Source organism: Juglans microcarpa x Juglans regia, chromosome 6D (genome assembly GCF_004785595.1).
Source record: "Juglans microcarpa x Juglans regia isolate MS1-56 chromosome 6D, Jm3101_v1.0, whole genome shotgun sequence".
Classification (NCBI taxonomy): domain Eukaryota; kingdom Viridiplantae; phylum Streptophyta; class Magnoliopsida; order Fagales; family Juglandaceae; genus Juglans; species Juglans microcarpa x Juglans regia.
Window position 1 is genome coordinate 14,343,732 of NC_054604.1, and position 21,657 is coordinate 14,365,388.

Sequence of the window (21,657 nt, forward strand, 5' to 3'; positions counted from 1 at the left end):
TTAAGGCCTTCAATGTATTCGTACGACCAAGCCTAGTCACAGACAAACAAAGTTGACCTCAGTTGCCCCTTTAAGCGGGGAACAACCTCCTAAACTTGAGACAAGTTGCTTCATAGATCTTCAATGACCACCCTCTGGGCAGCTAGCCTTTTCTCAGCTCCCTCTAACTCTTCAGATGTTTGGTCAGCCCTCCTCTTCTCTTGGTCGGTAACGACCTAGGCAATAGACAAAGAATCTTCCCGTCATTTCAAGGCTTTAGAAAGGGACTGACAATCTTTGTCCAACTGCTCAAGCCGCCGAGCCTCATAATCTCGACGACCCCTGAAGCTAGCATTCTCCCCCTGAAACTAGCTTAGTGACTCCTCAAGAGCCATCACCTTCGTAGTCAGTTTATCGACTAAACCCTCAGCCGAGATCCTCACCGCCGACTCAGTTAAGATCCTGGCTCTTTTCGTGAGCAAGCTAGGCTTTCACTATCTCCATCGCCAGGCGCTCCTTCTCCTCCCTCTCCCCTTGGGCACACAGTAGGGCTTTGCGTGCCAGCGAGCAGAGGGTCTGGTTCTCCCCTGAAATTGCTTCCTGGCCATCCATAATGAAAGTGGCCAGTTGAGATGCACTCTGTCGACAACAAAAACAAATGCGAGAATAGTCAATATAGAATTCCTAATCGATAAGATGGCAGAAAAGAATAAGCCAGTGCGAGAGACCTTAGATAAGAAGTCTATCAAAGACTTGGTCACTCGATTGAGGGACTCTGCTTGAGCTCCTCTTGCCTTTGATCGAGGATTGACCTCCACTAGGCTCTCTTCGAGGGACGGCTAGGGCTCCACAAACCCTCTCTGCAGGGCTGATGGAGGGTTGGGAGAGAAGGTGACCCTCAGTGGTAGAAGAAAGTTCCTCGTTAGGATTTTGAGGCTTTCCTCTCTCGCTGGGGCTCTACGGATTCTCTCCCTTGGTCCTTGCCTCCAGGTCCATCTCAATTTTAGCAACAGACAACCTTGCGACGGACACAGGAGAGAGAGCAGTGATCGTCTTCTTAGCAGCGATGTTAGGAAACACAACCAACTTTGGCTCCATTCCTTCCCCTCCAAAAGCTCTCCCAAAAGGTTCCTCGGCTGGGGCCACTGTGAGCTTGATAGTGTCGGTGGTAAAATCAGGGCCCTCTTGTGACAGCTGGGCAAGAGAGGACTCGGGGGAAGACATCCTTCCACACCTAGGTTGGAGCCTCCTGTGTAGTCCTCAACAACACCTTCAAAGACTTGACCTTCAATGGCGGATTGCACTGTGGATGGAGAGAAGGGGATCATCTCCACATTGAACTTAGGGGAGATTCTACTAGAGTTGACCGACAAGGAGCTGGTTCCAAGAGGGCCCCATAGAAGTGCGTTGAGAGTATGTTAGCCCCCCGGGACAACCTTGATGGGCCCGTCGGCGCAGCAGGCACCGCAGGGACCGGGATTGTGACGGGCTTCAAAATAAAAGTAGTTGTGAAAAGAGGAGCAACTGGTCCCCTTAGGATGTCAGAACTATGCCCCCTCCCCCCCCCCCCCCCCATGCAAGCTTCCTTGATGGATTCGATGTATGGATAGATGGGGCTAGCAGTGGGGCAAACACAAATGGTGGAGTCATCGCACCTCAATCAGTGCCAAGGACTGCTCCAAAGGAAATTGAGGAGGGGACACTAGGCTGCTGTCAGCCCTAGCAACCTTCGTGTGGAGTTTCTCCCCCTTGCCTTTGGGAGGAGGACTCAACAAATGCTTCCAAGCCGGCATGGGTTTGGCCTGCATAGGAATGGTGCGATCATAAAAAACGGTGTGGCCAAGGGGAGTAAAAAAGGCCTTTAATTTTCCTCTCCAAGGAGAGCCTCCAAGAGGACATCGAATGGGTGATTCTGTACCCATTCTTTGACCAGAGCAATATGATGTAGCTCCTAGGGTGAGGCCTTCGGCTATATCGCTTTGTCCTAAAAATCAACCCCCATAAGGATCAAACAGGAAACTCTCGACGATTCACTTGTCAGATTGGAAACTCCCATCCTTAGTCGGACATGAAGAAAAAATTGGGGGTCCAATATTTGATCTTGCGATAACGAGGTTCAAAAGAAACGAGAGTGTGCATTGCCCTGAAACTGCAAATGTTCCCCTCACGTTTTATAAGGTTATGGGTCAGAAGAAACTCGCAGCTAGTAAGGTCAACGTGCTCTGGGTTTGATTTTAACAAAACTCGCTGCTAGAGGACACAACAACACATCAAGATCCTCCAAGCATTTGGGTGGAGTTTGGAAGGGGCTAATCCGAGACGGTCTAGTAGGTCACTAATTGGATGAGGGAAAGGTAACCTCAGTCCACAAGAGAACATGTTGGGGAAGAGAGCAACCTTCGAGGGATAACACTCATCATCGATAGCCCCCTCCCGTGGTCCAGGAACCTCAAAAACCATCTTCTTTGGGACATGAAAGGTGGAAGCCATTGACGACAAGAACTCATAACTAACGTTTGAACACTAGTTGTGATCGATATAGAATTGCTCCATGGTGCGAACCTCAGGCTGGTCCAATTCCTTGGGAATCTTGGGTTGAATGGTCTTCTTGGGAGCCATTGAGATTGAAGTTGAGAAAAGCGATACAAAGGAAGAGGAGTCGAGTAAAGAGAATGAGAATATTAGAACAGAAAGAAACGAGAATGTGGAAAAAGGGGGAAAAGAGAGCAGAGTCGTGTTTATATAAAGGGGAAATGACGGTTAGCCTTCTGTACCCATGTGCCAGATGGGGGATGTGAAAGGGTTTGAATCTCTTGAAACGTGTGGCACAACACAACTTGGGAAACCAAACAGCGCCTCAAGGCAGGTCTGAGGAGTCTAGTCGTTAGACTAGGAAGGGTAAAAATGTAAAAAAAGGAAGGTGAAAGGCAAAAAAGAGGGCCCCAACGACGAAGGAGGGAATTTAAATATTTAAATAGACCCCAACGAAGGTTAGCATCCCAAAGTCACGGGAACACACACGCCCAATGAAGCTAGCAAGACGTGGATGCATCCCGCAGCATGTACTGTACGATGCGACGTGGAGAGAATGAGCTGTTTGACACTATCAATGCTGAGAAGACTAGAAGGACGCAATCAAGTGCAAAATCCAACTGTTAAAAAACGTGCCAATAAAGTCGGGAGGGAAACCATCACCTGGCATCGTTAAAATAATGAAGAAGTTATACAGGCATAATCTGGAGCCCAGAACCTGACAATAGAAGAGCCGAGACAGTAATAACAGTCAATTTCTAGGGAAGAGGATCTCAATGGCAGCGACAGCAACAACAGGAAAATATATAGCATGAAGATGAAGGCAAAAAGGAATTTTCATTGGACTAGTCCGATAAGAATTGACTGGATAACTATAAGGGGATTTTTCCTCCTATCGACCTTTAAAGCAAGCACACAAAGGACTACTAGGGAAGTAAGTCAGAAAGCCCGGCCAAGCCCAACGACCCTCCTCTAAAAGCAGTCATGGGCCTTTGTAGAGTACTCAGCCCGCAAGCAAAATCTACCTACGAAGCAACCCACGTTTAGGGTAAGTGGGTGGCAAGGGAAAATGAGGATCACTGCCTTTACACCACCCCGATGACACCCTACCCTCAGGAACCTGCGCAGGCAGGTGGGTAGGAAATATAGAGAACTCTTGATCTCCTGACAGCAGGCATGTAAGGGCTTCACAGGGAACACCCACATGGTAGAGTGAGTCAAGGAGCCACGCCGCATTAATGGTGCATCTCCCCAGACTCTACGCCGCAGTAATGACGCCGCCCTAGAAGCCATACCGCATTAAAAGATTTTGACTAAACGAATAGTGGAAAGGATATGAGCTCCTCAAAGTCAGGTATGAGTTGCCTTACCAGAAACCAAGTATAAAAGTTAACCCTCAAGTATGAAGAACTATCTTTGATTCATCTAAGGTCACGTACAAGCTACAAAGAAGATATACTGTCTTTAGCATCGAAGACTCCCTAGCCATTACCAAGGCCTCCACCCTCCGTGTTTGCTCAAGTGTGCAGGTGAAAGAGTCAAGACTCAAGTTACTGGAACCCAATCCAAAGACGTATGAAACACAACGTTAACAAGGTCTATACATAAATTTTATAAAAGAGAAATTTATACTCTAACGTGATTTAGGCCTAGTTTGGGTATTGAGAATACATTAGGTATTCTCAAAATACCTCACTACTATTTATCATTTTATTATTACTTTTCACTTATTATTACTTTTTCACTACTATTCAATATTCTATTAATATTTTTTCACTACTATTTACATAATACCTGAGAATACATTACTACTCAAACACAACTTTAATATAATTTATTAGATTTGTTCTACAATAAACAAAATTTTACAATTTGATTGATCAAATTAATCTACTTTAATGTGCAAGTTTTCTTACATAATATTTTTGTTTAAATAAGACATTTCTTAAGAAAAAAAAAACCGTTTCTTTGTACTTTTTTGGTTCACGACTGGAAATAAAGATGATAAAAAAAGAAAAATGAGAAAACATTTGAAAGATCTAAATTGGGTTTGAAGCAGACGCGATGGAGCAAGCGCGTGGTGGGAGCAAGCGGTCGGCTTCGGCTCCATAAACTTTTTTGTTGTTTGTTTTGTTGTTGATGATGGTCTAAATGGACGATTCTTTCCTCGTCTACTACTCTACCCTCCTGCCTTTTGCTTCCCTCACATCGCCCACACACATATATAAAAGTCTCCGTCGGATAGAGCGCACAGAGGCCGAATGAGAAAGAAACGAATACACAATCTATACATTGTAGAATAATCTTCTCTCTCTCTCTCGGTCTTCAATTGCTTGGGAAGGTTGTGTTCCTCTTCTTGTTGGCATATCTCTACCACGGAGAGATTCTCTTTCTTGCTTTCTGAAATCACAATTTTCTCCAGGTTCGTTTTCCAAACTAATTCCTCTCAGACTGCTGTGGTCTTTTTCTTCAACATCGAAGCATCCTATCACGCTTAGTGATCCCTGCGTTATAGTCTGCTTTGTATGGTTTCTTTGATCCATTTTGTTGCTCCTCCCTCCGTTGGTGATTCCTGGAATGTTTTCCAGTACGGAATTGTAGCGGATTTCAGCTTAGAGAGCGTTGTAGTGTAGAATTCATAGAGAATTGGACCCGTCAGTCTTTGAAGTTCCATGTTAGGGTTTCTGATGTTCCGTTTATAAGCATAATTCCTCACTTGTTTGTATTCCATATTTACTCTTTTGGTTTTCATTATGCTGTGGATCGTTTAGCTTTTTTCTCGTTGCCTTCGTTGACGTTCCTGTGATCCTAAGCAATAAATTTTAGTATAGCAATGATAGCCAATTGGGCCTAAGAAATGTTGTAATTCATCGTTTAGGGTTATTGATTTTGTTTTAGGGATGGGGTTCAACCTATTTTAGTATTATGCTTTATGCATCGTATTTTGTGTATTAGTTGCTTCATTTTAGTGCTTCTGTTTCTGAAATTGGAGTGAATTTGGGGTTTGTGTTGAATTTTTGCTTTTCTTGGCGTCTCTAATATGATTCTTTCACTGCTTTACAGAAGCAATTGAACCGAAATTGCAGAAATTTGGAGTTTTGATGTTTTATGGTAGCATATTGGAATTGAATGCCTTTCTTTGTATAATTTGTTCAACTTTTCAAATTGTTATATGATTTTAATTTTTGAACAGTAGGAAATGGGTAATAAACTTGGGAGGAGGAGACAAGTGGTAGATGAGAAGTACACCAGACCACAGGGACTTTACAATCATAAAGATGTAGATCATAAGAAGCTTCGAAAGTTAATACTTGAATCTAAGCTTGCTCCATGCTACCCTGGAGACGAAGAATGCACTTGTGATCTTGAAGAGTGTCCGATTTGCTTTCTAGTAAGAAAATTGACGCTAAATACTTCTATAAGCTGGTTTTGCTGACTGCATATTAGTTGTTCTATAGATAATTTTTGGGAACCAGTAAACAGAAAACATAATATATTAGTACTTATTGTTATCATCATTTGGATTTATAAATCAGCACGCCAAAGATCCATGGCAGCCAAATTTATTATTTAGTTTTCTGCATTTTAATTGATGGTTGTTTCATTTTTGTTGCATTGGTGTTGTATTTCCTAATTGACTATTTGCATTATTTCAGTATTATCCAAGTCTCAACCGGTCAAGATGTTGCATGAAAAGCATTTGCACAGGTGATTATTTAGAAATATCCAAGATGATAAGTGTACACTATTATATGCTTGGAATTTGACTTGTCTTCTTTTCACCAGAGTGTTTTCTACAGATGAAAGTTCCCAATTCAACTCGTCCGACACAGTATCCTTCATCATTAACTATAGGCCTTTTTTTTCAGTGCCCATTTTATTGTCTGTCTTTAACAGTTTGGAGGTGTCCTTTTTGCAAAACTGCAAATTATGCTGTGGAGTATCGAGGTGTTAAAACAAAGGAAGAGAAGGGTTTGGAGCAGATTGTAAGATTTGATTTAGCCACTTTTGTTTTTTTATTGGTTAATAGCTCTGGTAGTTTTACTCATAGAATGCCCTTGAAGGTGATTTATGTGATTTGATATTATGCAGGAAGAGCAGCGCGTTATAGAAGCCAAGATTAGGATACGGCAGCAGGAACTTCAGGATGAAGAAGAGAGAATGCTGAAAAGGCAAGAACCCAGCTACTTGTGTGGAAATGTGACACCCACGGAGGTTGACTGTAACTCAGTAACGGGTATTATTTTTGTTCTATTTCCTTTATGTATCTAATGTTCAATATTTAGTGATTATATCATTTATGTATACTAGTTTCATTTCCATCTTTGCAGTTCCATATTCTAGGTCTCCTGTCGAAAGTGAGGAAATTGTCGCATCTCGCGATTCATCTCCGTCCCCAATGATCCAACCATCTCCACTTCCACGCCCACCTCATAGAACGAACAGGTATTTGATGATCTTAGTTGTAGCAATGCTAGTCTGTGTTTTTTTATGCTATTTGTGTTTCGTACGTATTTTTATTCAAATGAGTGTATAAACAATTAAAATGACTTAGTCAATGAAACCAAAGAAAAGAGAGCAAATTGGCATTGCTACTTCTTAAAGATATTTTAAATAACACTCTTTCCTTCTCAATAAGTCAAAATATATGATTATTCCTACAATTATTGTCTGCTAATATTTTTTTACGTAATCAAAACCACATCCTTATGTCTTCTGTCTTCTTTCATTCTCATTCGAGAATGATATTTTTATAGATATAATATACTTGCTTCTTGATTTGCTCGTAGAAAATACAATCCCGCAATGGGAATGTAACTTTCCAATAGAAGGTCCAAACCACATGGCCTATACGACAAAAGGACTAGTCACTGATACAATTGGAGCCCCATTAGAACCTTATAAAGAGCAAGAACTTCTTCTTCCCAAATAATGTGGAATCTCATTCACCACCTACTTTTATCCTTATCATATGGGGTATCACAATTTTACCCCCTTAAATTCTCGACGTCCTTGTCGGGCCTGCCTGTTGTAGGTGGCATGACTCAAGTCTCACATTTCTGGTTGGGATATGCTCTGATACCATTTGTAACGTCCAAATAGAAGACCCAAACCACATAGTCTATACTTTAAAATGACTAGTTAATGATACAATTAGAGCCTCATTGAAACCTTATAAAGAGCAATAACTTTTCATTCCCAAGTAATGTAGGATCTCATTCATCACTTACCCTTATCCTTATCATATGGGGTATCAAAATATTTGTAACACCCCTTCTTGTAGGTCAGAAATGTTACCTACATTCATAACATAACGCCTGGTAAAGAGATTCAGTCTCATAAAATACCTCTTCTATTGGATTATAAAACTTATCTAGCATGACAGTCTTTCATAACATAAAAGCTGAAATATAAAAGAAATGACATAAGCTAGTTCTATGTGATACCAACACTGCTTAAATGTCTAAATCATACACTATGTCTATGAAAATATATTCTACTCCTGGCACTCCTGCTCTTTATCCACGAAATCAATATCTGGGACATTAGAATGTAAAAACAGAGAAAAAAACAAAGGAGTCGAAGACTTAGTAATAGCACATCATACTGTAAACTTAACTTAGTTTAACTTTAGGCTTAATTTTGAAAACTTACATACATCGTCACACATACACATAACATATAGATCATTCATTAGTAACATAAGCGGAATCAAACATAATCATGGCAATACATGTAACATTGATGCATGAATGACTGACTCCATGCATTTCCTATCATTCGTACATAACTTATTCATCTTGTCTTTCACTTATTTAGTGGCCATCATAACATGTGTGCATTGGTCCAATTGTCGTTGACCGTATATAACATATCATAACATAGGGTAAACCACGCTTGGGTTCGTGGTACCGTATAACTTATCATAACATGTAGTGAAACATGCTTGGGTCCGTTTTATCACATAACATATCATATGGTGAACCACACTTGAGTATGTGGCACCACCTAATGTATCATAACATATAGTAAAACACGCTTGAGTCTGTGTTATCACATAGCATATGGTAAACCACACTTGAGTCTGTAGCACTGTCTAACATATCATAACAGGTAGTGAAACACGCTTGGGTCTGTGTTATCACAACAGGTAGTGAAACATATCGTAGCTCGTTACCTATATGAGGAACTAGATGTTACTAAAGTTCTAGAAATCGTGTCGTAGCATTCTACTCAATTGAATACATATCATGGATTTTAATCTAACAAAATACTTAGCAACATACTGAATTCCATAAATGCCAATATCATATAATTATTAAAAATAAGAATATCATATCTAGTCCGTCAAATATAATTTAGTAGGGAATATATTTTATCTATTCCATAAAATAACCGTGGGAATATGGGTTTCAGAAAATAGATTTAATAATGCTCTAAGTTAATCATAATTTAATACGTAGCAACCTATGTTTAAATCCCTTAATATCACTAAAAAAGTTTCTGTAAAATACAACCAGCCCAGCCCAACACAAATCACGGCCAACAAGACTCAGCCTAATTAAAAGGGCGATTTGGGACATACTCATAGACAAGCATGGGCTTCTCGGGTAGGTTGGGAAATATTTTTAATTGAAGAGGGCACTTGAGGAAAAAGGGCAGCAACGTAAATTTGTAATCACCAAGGTCTGAAGTCTGAACATGTATACTTTACAGAGGCTGGAAGATATTTTGCTTATAAGGATTACCATCAAAAGTTAACAATTAATAGTGGGCTGCAAAATGCCATGTGCATGGGTTGATGGGTATTTTTGAAATACTTTAAATCACTAGGCAGAAACCAAAAGCAAACTTAAAGGATTTAACCCGTGAAATACAAAGTGTTCATTTGAGAGGAAGGCCATGCGACGGACTCACTGAGAGAGAAGAAAGGTCCAGTGGCGGTGGTGAGTTGAGTTCGATGGTGGCAACTGGAGGGTCCCTCTGAACGTGATGGTGAGACACAAGGAGAGGAGAATTAGTTTGGTGCTTCACACTGAGAATCGGCAAGGCAGAGAGAGGGAGTGGTCGACGTGGCTTACCAAGGGAGGAGGGACGTGCATCTAAGTTCAGGAGGCTGGGTTGGCAGCTTCTGTGGTGGGGATTGCTCTGATTTTTGAGTTAGATTTGATTGATTTACCAATGGCCGGTGGGGATTTTACGTGGTCCAATGGAAGGGCATGGTCTAGGCTTGACAGATTTATGGTTTTGGCTTCTTGGGAAGCTTGTTTTCCTGATTTGAGTCAGAAAAGCTTACCGAGAATTTGCTCTGATCATTATCCCGTTATGTTGGATTTTCGGGGCATTATTAGAGTGCTTAGGTATTTGAAATCTGAAAATATGTGGTTGGAGGAAGAGGGCTTTGTGGATAGGGTGAGGTTGTGGTGGTCTTCGTACCTTTTTTCTGGTACTCCGAGTTTTGTATTGGCTGGTAAACTCAAAGCTCTAAAACAAGATTTGAACAATATTTCAGACTTGGCAATTCACATATATCTATTCTCTTGGCTTTTGCCAACCGGTACGTCACACTAGTACTTGTGCCTGATGCTTACAACCTTTTATATGATGGCTTCATACAGTCCTTGACCGGAAGTTTCTTGTGGGTACTTTTGAATATTAGTTGGCACTTCTGGCAAACATGAGTTTTAGTACAGATGTGATTCGTACAATTTTGTCTTGGGTGTGCAGAAATTTGGTTACTTTTTTAGAATGGCATATGGAAATGCTATGTCATAATATGGTGGTTAGATATTTTCTTTTCTTTTTTTTTTCTGAATTTTTAAACCTCATTCAATATTTCTGGTTATTAGATGTTCTGAATTGAATCTCTCATGTTTGGCGAATAGTTTTCATGGCAACTTTATAATTTATTATCAAATTCTGGAGTTGCAGGGACGACGATTTTGACCTTGATCTTGAGGACATAATGGTCATGGAAGCAATTTGGCTTTCCATTCAGGTACATCAATTAAGTCAATTTTTGTATTCTGCTTCATGTAATTAACTATTTGAGATATTGTTACTTTCAAAAATATTATTTTTTAAACAATTTTTTAAAAGTAAATAATTGATAAGTCCTTTCTTTTAAGTAAATAATTTGAGAACTAAGTACATATGATATGAGCTAGATGGATCTTTAAAGAATTACAATTGGAATATCAGAATGTCCAAAAACTAAAGGAGAGATAGGTAATGGACCGTGCCTACATTATTCATCCAGTCAAACAAAGATTTCAAAACAGTTTCAATTTGTTGTCTTGAGATATGAAAACCTCATTTTATTACTCTTTTTTTTTTATAAGTAAGAAAAAAACCATCCTTATTTGTATATGGAGACTTGTATGCTTAACAAATCAAAATGCTACAAACTTGTTTTGGTTTTGTTGATACGACCCACGAACCCAACCCGCAATAATAAGGTTAGGATTGGACACAATTGGGTTTAGGTCAATTCGGGTCAACCCAACTAAATAATCGGTTTATGTTGGGTCAACCTGCAAGTTCACAGGTTGACCCGAGTGACCTAATTATCCAAAAAAAAAAAAAAAAAAGTCATTTGGCTCGGCTCACTCGAGTCAACCTGTGACCCAAATGACCCACTAGATTTCTTTTTTGTTAGATATTGAGTTTTAGATTGAGAAATATAGCATTAAAAAGTTTTTTATAATATAGCGTTTACCTTGTTATCCAACAATTGGAATGATAAAATATTTGTGAATATTATTTTTTTATCCTTTTTTCTTGGGTCAAACGGGTTGATACAACACGACTGGGATAAAGAAACAGGTCAAATGGGTTGTGCCAGGTCAACCTTTAAAACTTGGGTTTGGGTCGGGGTGATTGACCCATTCAATTATTCGTGTTGGCTAAAAAATGATCCCAATGACCCGACCCGTTTAATAGCGCTATGTTGGACTGCTTGAGTGCCTCTAAAGGAGCTTAGTTACTGCAGCAATTATTGATTTTCTCTAAGAATTTATTTTTTGTTCACTCATTTTAGTCAATCTATATCTAGTTGACTTTATTATTTTATTCTGTGTTTCTCATGTATAAACTGCTGTAGTCAGGCAATACCACTTTACTTGATTAATAAAGTTTTCAGTGATAAAAAAATTGAATTGATTGCTTGAACATGATGTTGAGAAGTTCGTATATGTTGCAATTAAGAGTAATCGCTCATTCATATTTTTGAAGTAAACTAGTGTGGAATGCTCTACGAACAACCTGAATGGAGCATACAAACTTGGAATTACATTTGGATTAGCTACTATTTCTCCTTGGACAGAATGTTGATTCTATGGGTCAAACAGTAGTGTGATATTTTCAGAAGTTTTTTGATGGATATGATCTTTGATGTCGGTATGCCTCTTTTTATTCAGTGTTCCTCATTCTGTGTTGCATATAAGGATGCCCATCGAAAGTTTATAGGTACTGTGTAGAGAGGTTTGCATGGTATTCTTTCATGGTGAAACTTAGATTAGTAATCTTGGGCTGTAGTGGTCTCTAAAATTTGATAAGTGAATCTTCATTGCAGAAAACCCAAAAATTTGAGTCAATATAAATTTTGTAATAATTATAAAATTATGAGTCACGTCTTAGGGCATGTTTGGACACTATGAGAATTCTCAAAACTTTTCATAATTTCATTCACAAACATCACTCAAAAACAACAAAACACTTTTCAATTTCAAATTTTCAACTATTTAATCTAATCATTATTCAAACACAAAAATCAATACAACGTTTTACAAACTTCAAAACAAAACACAACAATCAAAACAACTTTTACAAACTTCAAAATAAAAATTACATTAAAAAATTATATTCAAACACTTTTTTAACTTAATAATACATTTATTCAATTTTTTCTCCCCTCTTTCCCAAAACCCAATAAAACATCTTCACTCGAACTATTTCATTATTATTCATAAAATTCTGAAATGCTCCAAGTGTCCAAACATGCCCTTACTCTCTGGTTGTAGCTGTTCAGTCGTTGCGTTCTTTCCTTTGTTGAATGATTGGTCGAGGAACAACAAATAATGAAAGCTAAAATCTAACGCCCCAAGGAAGGCCCAAGTCACATCTGGGTCTATACTCTAAAAGGGCTAGTGAATGATATAATTAGAACTCCATTGGAATCATTATAAAGATCATTATAAAGAGTAAGAACTTCACATTCCCAAGGAATGATGACATCACCTACCCTTATTACATATCAGTCAATATGGCGTATCACAACATTGTAGGTGGCATGGCTCAGTCCCACATTTCTGGTTTAGATAGTTTCTAATGCCATTTGTAACGCCCCAAAGAAGGCTCAAGTCACATTTGGGTCTATACTCCAAAAGGACTAGTCAATGATACAATTGAAATCACATTGGAACCGTTATAAAGAGCAAGAACTTCTCATTTCCAAGCAATGTGGGTTCTCATACATCACCTATCCTTATCATTTATCGGTCAATATGGGGTATCATATAAAAAGCTGGATTTAAAGAGACTGTGCAACTATTTATGTTATATTCCAATTATGGTTGTTCCCTTGTAAAGCATGCAAAGTTTCGTTTTGAACTTTTTTCTTGTGAGTTAGGAATGCCATTTTCCTCTCTAGTTTCTCTGCATGTGAGCCACGTATCTGTCTCATACTTTTGAAAGGTGCCATCCCATGTACTGTATAATTTTCCCTTTCAATTTTGTAATCAAATAATTAAATTACGGTGTTAATGATTGTCTTCATCTAATCTTCTCATCATGGAGTTTGACTGGCTTTTAACATTCACTGAGAGCAGCTTATGATACACAGAATTTCCCAAATTGTAGTTGGCATAAGAGACGTAAAGAGTATACCAATGCAAAGGCTAAGGCTATATAACTACCTCTTCAATTTGCCTAGCTTAGAATTTTAAGACCTTGTATGTGTTGTAATTATGTAGTTTTGAATGCAAACATAGTATTTCCTTTCATGACTTGGTGTAGCCACTGTTGTTAGTTCTCAATCGATCTTTCTTTCTAATTTGAAGTTGGTCTTTTGGCTTCTCTAGTTTTGCTGATTAACCCCAGCTGACCTACAATTCCTTTGAATTGTACTAAAATGATTTTTACAGGAGAACAGCAGACACAGAAATCCAGCCGATGGTGATTTTCATTCCGAGCAATATGCCATCAGAGCCTATGTCTCGCCTTCCTTGGGTCCCCCGGCTGGATCATCATCTTCCCCTTCAGGGGGTCTTGCTTGTGCCATAGCTGCCCTTGCTGAGCGTCAGCAAATAGGTGGAGAATCTTCTGTTAATCCCAACAGAAGTATGTCAGCATGCAATATGCTTCCACAAGCTAGCAGGTTTTACAACCGGGTGGACAGAGAGAGAGAGAATTACCAAACTGCGGAGTGCGCAACAGAATCTTCAACTGATGGTAGGATGACTTTGACAAGAGATGATGGAGAATGTTATGGGGACCGTGGATCAGATGTTGCTGTAGCGGGCACCAGTTATGCAAGTTCAGATGCAGCAGAAGATTCTTCTGCATTGCCACTCCCTGATGAAATCGAGGACAACCTTCAAAATGCCACTGAGCCCATTGTTCCTGAGAGTTTTGAGGAACAGATGATGCTGGCTATGGCAGTATCTTTGGCTGAAGCTCAAGCTATAACTAGTGGACCTGGAGTTTCCTGGCAGTCGTAGTTCTACGTCTACCTACTAGTGATAGTCTTTATAAAACAGATGTTGCTGGCCATGGCTGTTTAGCTAGCCAAGACTCGAGCTTAGGACCCGAGTGCCCAAGGAGCAGCATGAAACATGTTCGAGTGTCAAGATAGCGATGATTCTCTTCCCGCTATACACTTTTCTGCCATACACAAATGTGAAGGGAAAACAGATTGTTTTAGTGAATGAAAGGTTTGCTGGTTTATGCTATGGTCGTCCACCCCAACCATCCCCACACACCCCCCCCCCCCCCCCCCCCCAAATTTTATTTCTTGTTTGAAAACCGCCCTGAAAGTTGCTTTAATTAGTTCACTTGTTCTTGATTGTGTATTTATCGTTTCAACAGCGTAATTAGGGACCTTCCTCACTTCTTTTTTTCTATATATAACTCGTTCCAAGGTTGGTGTGGCGTAGGAAGTTTGTCACAACATTTAATGCAGTAGCCCCTTTGGCTTCTGGGTTAGCCTGGTCTGACACAGGAATGTTTTTTAAGAGGGCAATTCGCCATATTAAATGCGATAATCCTTTCTAATTCCGAGTTATGGAGGACCATTTTGACCTGACGTGATTCTTGACTCATCCAGTTGGAGTATGTTGGCCGGCTTCGAAGGCGCCTCTTCCTATACTCCGGTGGGGTGCAACTGAATGGTCATCTTGATATGCTATTTCTTTCTTGACGGGCCGGCTCTCCCACAAGAGAAGGGCCCTTCGTAGCCTGCCTCCTGCTCTCCCTTAATGCGTACAGGGTATCTAACCTAGTTGGGTGATACCGCAAGTTAGTCGGCCCAATGGGGCTATGCCCTTTCTCTGGGGTGAGAATGAGGCCTAACATTAGATATCCTTATGTCCCTCTGAAGACCGAGTCTAACTACTCTATGGGAAACACACCACAATTACCCATAAGGTCTATTTGCTCAACACATAAGAAGAGATTACGAATTTATTACAATATTCAGAACTTCATCTCACCTTCTTTTCCTCGCCTTGGATGCAGTAATTTCCTGATGTTTGGTTGTTATTGAGAATACTTTATAGAAAACACTTTTTCTTGTTTGGTGTGTATAATCTTTTGCCTACTGCAACTTTTATAATAGATGTAGTAATAATCATAATTTTAAATTTCGTTCTGTTTTAGTCGAAATGGTCGGAACTTTCCATTCTGGTGTAGTACTCGACACGCTATACATCCTTATTCAACTTCGTTCCAAATTTTGGTCCATTTTGGCCATTCCAGTCAATTTTGGTCATTCTAGCTGGATTTTGCATTTTAGACTACATTCCATTCTAGACTTTTAATGGCAATTTTGTAATTTTTTTGAGTTTGGATAACATTTTTGTAAATTTTAAATCTAGATGGCATTCATGTCATTTTAAAATCTAAAAAGAATTTATATAATTTTAATTCTTTTGTAACCCGAAATATGTCCCCTTACTCTCTCTCTCGCTCTCTAAATCTCATTGTTTTTAATAATTTCTTGGCTTCTTTTTTTTTTTTTTTTTTTTTTTGCGTCTCAACTCAAGTTTGTAATTTTTTTTTTAATATTATCTTTTAAGACAATTATTTCTACATTTTCTTAATGTTTTCAACTCATTAATTTTATAAATCTTATATAATTATACACATATACACAAATACATACATGATACACACTGACATATACATTTATTAATATTGCTAACCCCAAATGGTACTCTGGAACACACTGTATCAAAATATTACGTTCCAATACTTAAACATGCATTAACGGAATTTAAAATATTGGCATTAGTTCTTTAACTTATACTTTTATGACAAAATTTTTATACATTAAAAGGACTAGAGACAAAATAAGTCTTGTGTTTTGTCTTAAACTATTAACTATACTAATGTGGTGCCACATGACATTTCACGAGATAAAAAACTAAAAAAAAAAAACTTGAAAATATGAAAAGAAAATCAAAAGTTAAAAAAGCATGTCAAAAATAAAAATTCCAAAAGAAAAGAATTCAAAAATCTCATAAATATTATAACTTTAAATAATTAAGATATAAAAAATTAGCAAAGTACAAATTTAAAAGATTGGAATTCCATTTTTGGAATTTTGAAAGTTGAACCAATATCTAAAAAGGAAGGCTTTGACTTTTTATTGACTGAGAAATAGTTTTCATTAACCGACTTTTCAAGCGCAATCAATTACCAGAACATAGAAAAGAAATTGTTTTACAGTGAAACAAATGGAGCCTAATCTGGTGCTGCTACTTTTTTTTTTTTTCCAAATAAAAGTATCTTCATTGATCACTTTGTATTAGTCATTACAATAACTCTCACTCTCTACAATTCTTTGAATACAATCAGGTATATCTTCTATCCAAATCAATTCTGACTATAAAGATAAACTTTCTTTTGCTAATGTATGTGCTGCCTCATTGTTTGTTCTATGAGTAAATTGTACTATCCAGTCTGTCCTATGCTTTAGTAACTGTTTCATGCCTTCAATTAAACTTCCCATAGAATGATAAATCTTCACTTGCATTGTTAACAATTTTGACAGCCACTTGAGCATCACCCTCGAACAATACCTTGTCAAAACTTAGTTCTCTGCATACGTCCAGTGCCTTCCACAGAGCATGAGCTTCAGCAATAGCAGGTTGGTCAATATCATACTTCTGTCCCTCCACAGCTATTAACATTTCCCCATCTTCATCTCGAATTACAACCCCTATGCCAACCTTCCTTTCCTTCTTATCTACTGCTACATCCCAGTTGGCTTTTACATAGCCTGGTTTTGGTTTTTCCCACCTCATAGTTTTGCTACAACTCCCATCATTCCTTCTCAAACTTGCCTTATCAATCTATTGAGCCTGTTGATATTCTGTCAGATTATGTTTAGCAATTCTTATTACTTGGCTTGGAGATTTGAACTTGTCTTCAAAAATGCTCTGATTTCTTCTCAGCCATAGGCCCCTCATCACAATAGCTACCTCCTCTAGTTTTGAATCATTCAGCTTTTCTATAAGTTTTTCCCACAGAGCCAGCAGATCAGACACTTCAATCTTCATCTTCTGCAATTTACTCAATGACTCTGACCACACATTACAAGTTGCAGGGCATTGCCAAACCACATGCATAATTGTTTCCTCATCTCTTCTATAAATGGGGCAATAGGGATTGTCTGTTATTTTCTTCATAAAAAGATTTTTCCTAGTAGCTAGGAACTCATTGACAGCTTTCCAAAGAAAAAGCTTAACTTTCCTTGGAACATTCAATATCTATATGGTTTCCCAGCTTTTATCCCTCTCTAAATGCCTTGAATTTTCTCCTTTATTGGCCTGCTTCCTTTCAATCTCCAAATGGTATGCACTCATTACAGAAAACAAACTTTTTTTAATGGTCCTCAAATCATTTTATCATCCATTTCCATGCTACTTAATGGTATACTGCAAATCTGATCAGGCTCCTCCTTACTAAAAATTCTTCGAATCAATGGTACATTCCACTCCCCTCTACATTGAATCAACTCATACACTCTTGCTTCATTATCCAAAATAGAAACTGGAGACTATTCTGAGAAAGATAAGGGTGCTGCAAGCCATCTTTGACCCCAAATTTTAATTTTTTTTCCCCATTCCCAACCTTCCATCTCATTCCCTCCCTCAAAAGACTCACTGCATTATGCACACTTCTCCACAAATATGAGGGTCTATGACCCAATCTTGCTACTAAAAGTGACTTATCTTTGAAATACTTCTCTTTCAGGATCTTTGCAGCCATACTTGTCTCATTCTGAAGCAACCTCCACCCTATTTAGCCAAAAGAGCCATGTTGAAGCTCTCTATATCCTTATAGCCTAGACCCCCTTTCCCTTTTTCGTTTCCCCATCCTATCCCAACAGCACCAGTGTACACCACTCCCTTTTTTATGATTACCCCACCAAAATCTACCAAGCATAACATTAAGCTCCTTGCACAATTGCTTTGGAAGTTGAAACACACTCATTGTGTTAATGGGCACAACTTGAAGGACAACTTTGATTAAAACCTCTTTCCTGCAGCTGACAGAAAAGATTTTTTCCAATTGTTGATCTTTTTCCACACTCTTTCCTTTATGCCTCTAAAAGCATTGTACTTTGAATTCCATACAACTGCAGGTAGCCCCAGATATTTCTCATAATTTCCTTTCATCAATGCTCCTCCTCCCTTTATTATCCTCCTCTTGTCTTCCTCTCTTGAGTTGGAGCTAAAAAAAAACAGTTGTTTTATCCTTGTTTAAAAATTGACCAGATGCTTTTTCATATTGTCATAGCAAACCTTGGACTTTAACCCATTCCTCTACCTTAGCTCTGCCAAAGAGTATGTAGTCATCATCAAAAAGTAAATTATTTACCCAAGTCCCACCTCTTGAAACAGTCACTCCCCTTAGATCTTAGTTGTTAAACAAAGAGCTAAGCCCCTTAGCACATAGGATGAACAAATAGGGAGACAAAATGTCTCCTAGCCTCAAACCTCTTGAGGACTTTATTCTCCCACCTGGTTTACCATTAACAAGAACTGAATAGGAAACAGTTGACACACACTTCATGGTTAGCTCTATCCACTTATTACAGAAACCCATTTTTTCCATCACTGCTTGCAAGTAATACCATTCAATCCTATCATAAGCTTTTGACATGTCAAGCTTGATAGCCATACTCCCCACTTTCCCTTTTTTCCTCACTTTCATAGTGTGTAAAACCTCATATGCTACCATAATGTTGTTAGTGATTAACCTCCCAGGTATGAAGGCACTTTGATTAGGGGAAATTATATCATTTAATACACCCTTCAGTCTATTAGCCATCACTTTAGCCATTATCTTATAAGCTACATTGCACAAACTTATGGGTCTGAAATCACTGGCCATTTTAAGTTCTGTTGTCTTAGGGATAAGAGCTAAATAAGTGATATTTGCAAGGGGGTTAAGGAGTTACCATTCAACCAAGCCAACATAGAGTTGTTGACTTCCTCACCAATTAAATGCTAGTACTTTTGATAGAAACAGACACCAAATCCTTCAGGTCCTTGGGATTTGAGAGGAGCCATATGTCTTACTGCTTCTTCTACTTCTTCTCTAGTGTAAGCTTTTGAAAGATGGTCATTCATACCTCTTGTAACACATGGAGTCATGCTCTTCAAACAGTCCTCAATATCTCCACTTTCAGCTTCTGAGGAGGTATACAGTTTCTCAAAAAAACTTTTGAAAACCCCTTCCAAGCCTTCTGGACTCGTGTGTCTCCTATTCTGCTCATCTACTATCATTAGAATTCTGTTAAGCCCCATGTTTTTGCCCCCTCAAAGTTATCACTAGTGCAAATTGCACTTTTCTTTTTTCATTTTCTTTCAAACATTTTTTAAGCATTTGTAATCATTAAGGAAAAAAAAATCACAACTTCACTAATATTAACTTCCTTAACCATTAAGAAAAAATAAAAATAAAATTAAAATACCTGAGCGGTAACTTTGAAGGGGCAAAAACATGGGGCTAAGTATCATTTTCCATATAGTTTTCCCATATAGCATCATCTATTGTCCTTGCCAGCAGACCAAAAGTTCCATGATAGAATAATTCTATGATTTCTTGAGACAGAGCTAACACCTCCTTTGGCTTATGTTTGAGAACACCATGAGAATTAGCAAGAGGTACAACCCTAATTTCTTCTCAAGCTTAAATGTTTGCCCTAATTTCTTAAACCAGACTGGATTTGGGTTGGAAGGAGTGGCAATTGATATGCAATAACATCAAAGCTTTGGGTAATCTGAAAATGCCCATAGAAATGAGGAGCTAGCTGAAGATATTGACAATGAGCAATAAAGATTTGATCATAGGGTTGGAGACGTAAGTAAATGCAATCTCTCAAGTCTTGTTCTTTCCCTCTTTGTATACATTTTCATCCAATCTTGGGCCTTGTAAAGGTTGTGATGAATGGTTTGTAAGTCTGGTCCCTTGAATGCATTGCAGTCTCTATTACCTCCATCCTTGAAGTTCACAGTAAATGATACTAAGTAGCCATAGAAGGCTTCAAAAGGAGTTAGTCGAATAGAAATATGTTTGGTGGTATATACCACCATTTTGCCAAGGGCATCCACTGGACCCAATCCTTTCGATTGATCCCCTTCAAAACATTGGGAGTAATTTTCAAACATTTATTAACAACCTCTAATTGACCACCAGTCTAAGGATGGTAAGCAACTAAGTGCCAGTTGAAAGGATGGTAAGCAACTAAGTGCCAGTTGAAACCCTTACATCTTGAACAATTCTTGTCAAAATTCGATTGGAATTGTGTTGTCTGATTGAAATACTATAGAAATAGACATCACCTAGTGATGGATAAGGTGTAACAGCCTGCCATAAATCCAATAGTAGAATTTCTATAGGTTTTAGGAATCTTCTGAAAACTTTGTAAGTCACGAATCGACCAATTGCATAGGTTTTAGTTTATCAATATAATCAGTGTTACCACTCATTCTTGTACCAGAACTGCGATTTTATTTATTTGAGATAGTTAGAAGTGTCAGAATGAAATACGGTCTAAACCATTAGTTTCTTTTGAATATTTAGAATTTTATGGTACAATAAACCCGTTTTCAATTTTCTAACGAAACGCTTGTTCAAAAACACGTTTTGTTTATTTCGTGACACTTCGAAATTAAATTTTGATAAATGAATTGCACAATTAGATTAATGTGTATATTTAGGATTTTATAGTGCAAAGTTATTTTCAATTTTCTCAAAGTGAATAGTAACCTCGATAGTAGCACCAAGTGCAATGTTTTCAAAATTACAGTGTGGAATGTCCAAATCAGGTTAGATAAGTTTTATTAAGACACTTAAAAAGATTTTAGCTACACTTGGTAAATAGCATAGGACACATGGCACTAAAAGGAACCATGAGATGGAAATGTGAAGCAAATCAATGTTTGAGATCATGCCACCTAAGCAAAACACTATTTCATCCAACCAACCAAATTGTGCCAAACCAAACCCTAGTGAAACCCTAAATAGTTGGGATCCAATTGAAACCCCAAAAGCTTGGTTGAAACTGAAACCCTAAATGGTTTCCCCAAACCCTAAAGTTAGCCTCTAAACCCTGTTTGATCCGATTTCTAACATTGTGTTTAATTACTTGATTAAATCACTTCCACATGTCATTAATTTCTCAAATTCATGTTATGATGTCATTATCTAACCCCTTAGACCTTGGAAATTTGATTGGGCTAAGAAAAATTGAATTTGGGCTTGATAGCATCTAAAACCTTAACCAAACCCTCCTTAATTCCCAAAATGAAGCCCACTTGTTTAAGGCCCATTAGGACCACAAATGTTGGCCACCTTGACAAAGTTTTTTGAGGAAGTTTCCACCCACTCAAGATTGACCATCTACTGCTCATG

General features: G+C 38.3%; 1 protein-coding gene across 4 annotated transcripts; it reads left to right on the forward strand.

The window, feature by feature from the left end:
- The first annotated feature begins 4,587 nt into the window (after positions 1-4,587).
- LOC121234673 (E3 ubiquitin-protein ligase DA2L-like) lies at positions 4,588-14,457 on the forward strand. Of its 4 annotated transcripts, none has more exons than XM_041130713.1 (10): positions 4,588-4,933; positions 5,575-5,622; positions 5,705-5,902; positions 6,168-6,219; positions 6,298-6,343; positions 6,416-6,497; positions 6,604-6,748; positions 6,843-6,957; positions 10,444-10,510; positions 13,656-14,457. In XM_041130713.1, the coding sequence occupies exons 3-10, from the start codon at positions 5,711-5,713 to the stop codon at positions 14,229-14,231; spliced, it is 1,275 nt and encodes a 424-aa protein (XP_040986647.1). In that variant the 5' UTR covers positions 4,588-4,933; positions 5,575-5,622; positions 5,705-5,710; the 3' UTR covers positions 14,232-14,457. The 4 variants fall into 4 exon arrangements, with proteins under 4 accessions (XP_040986647.1, XP_040986646.1, XP_040986648.1 ...); XM_041130712.1 differs by having other exon boundaries at positions 4,658-4,933; positions 5,708-5,902; XM_041130714.1 differs by lacking the exon at positions 5,575-5,622 and having other exon boundaries at positions 4,658-4,933.
- Positions 14,458-21,657: the final 7,200 nt, after the last annotated feature.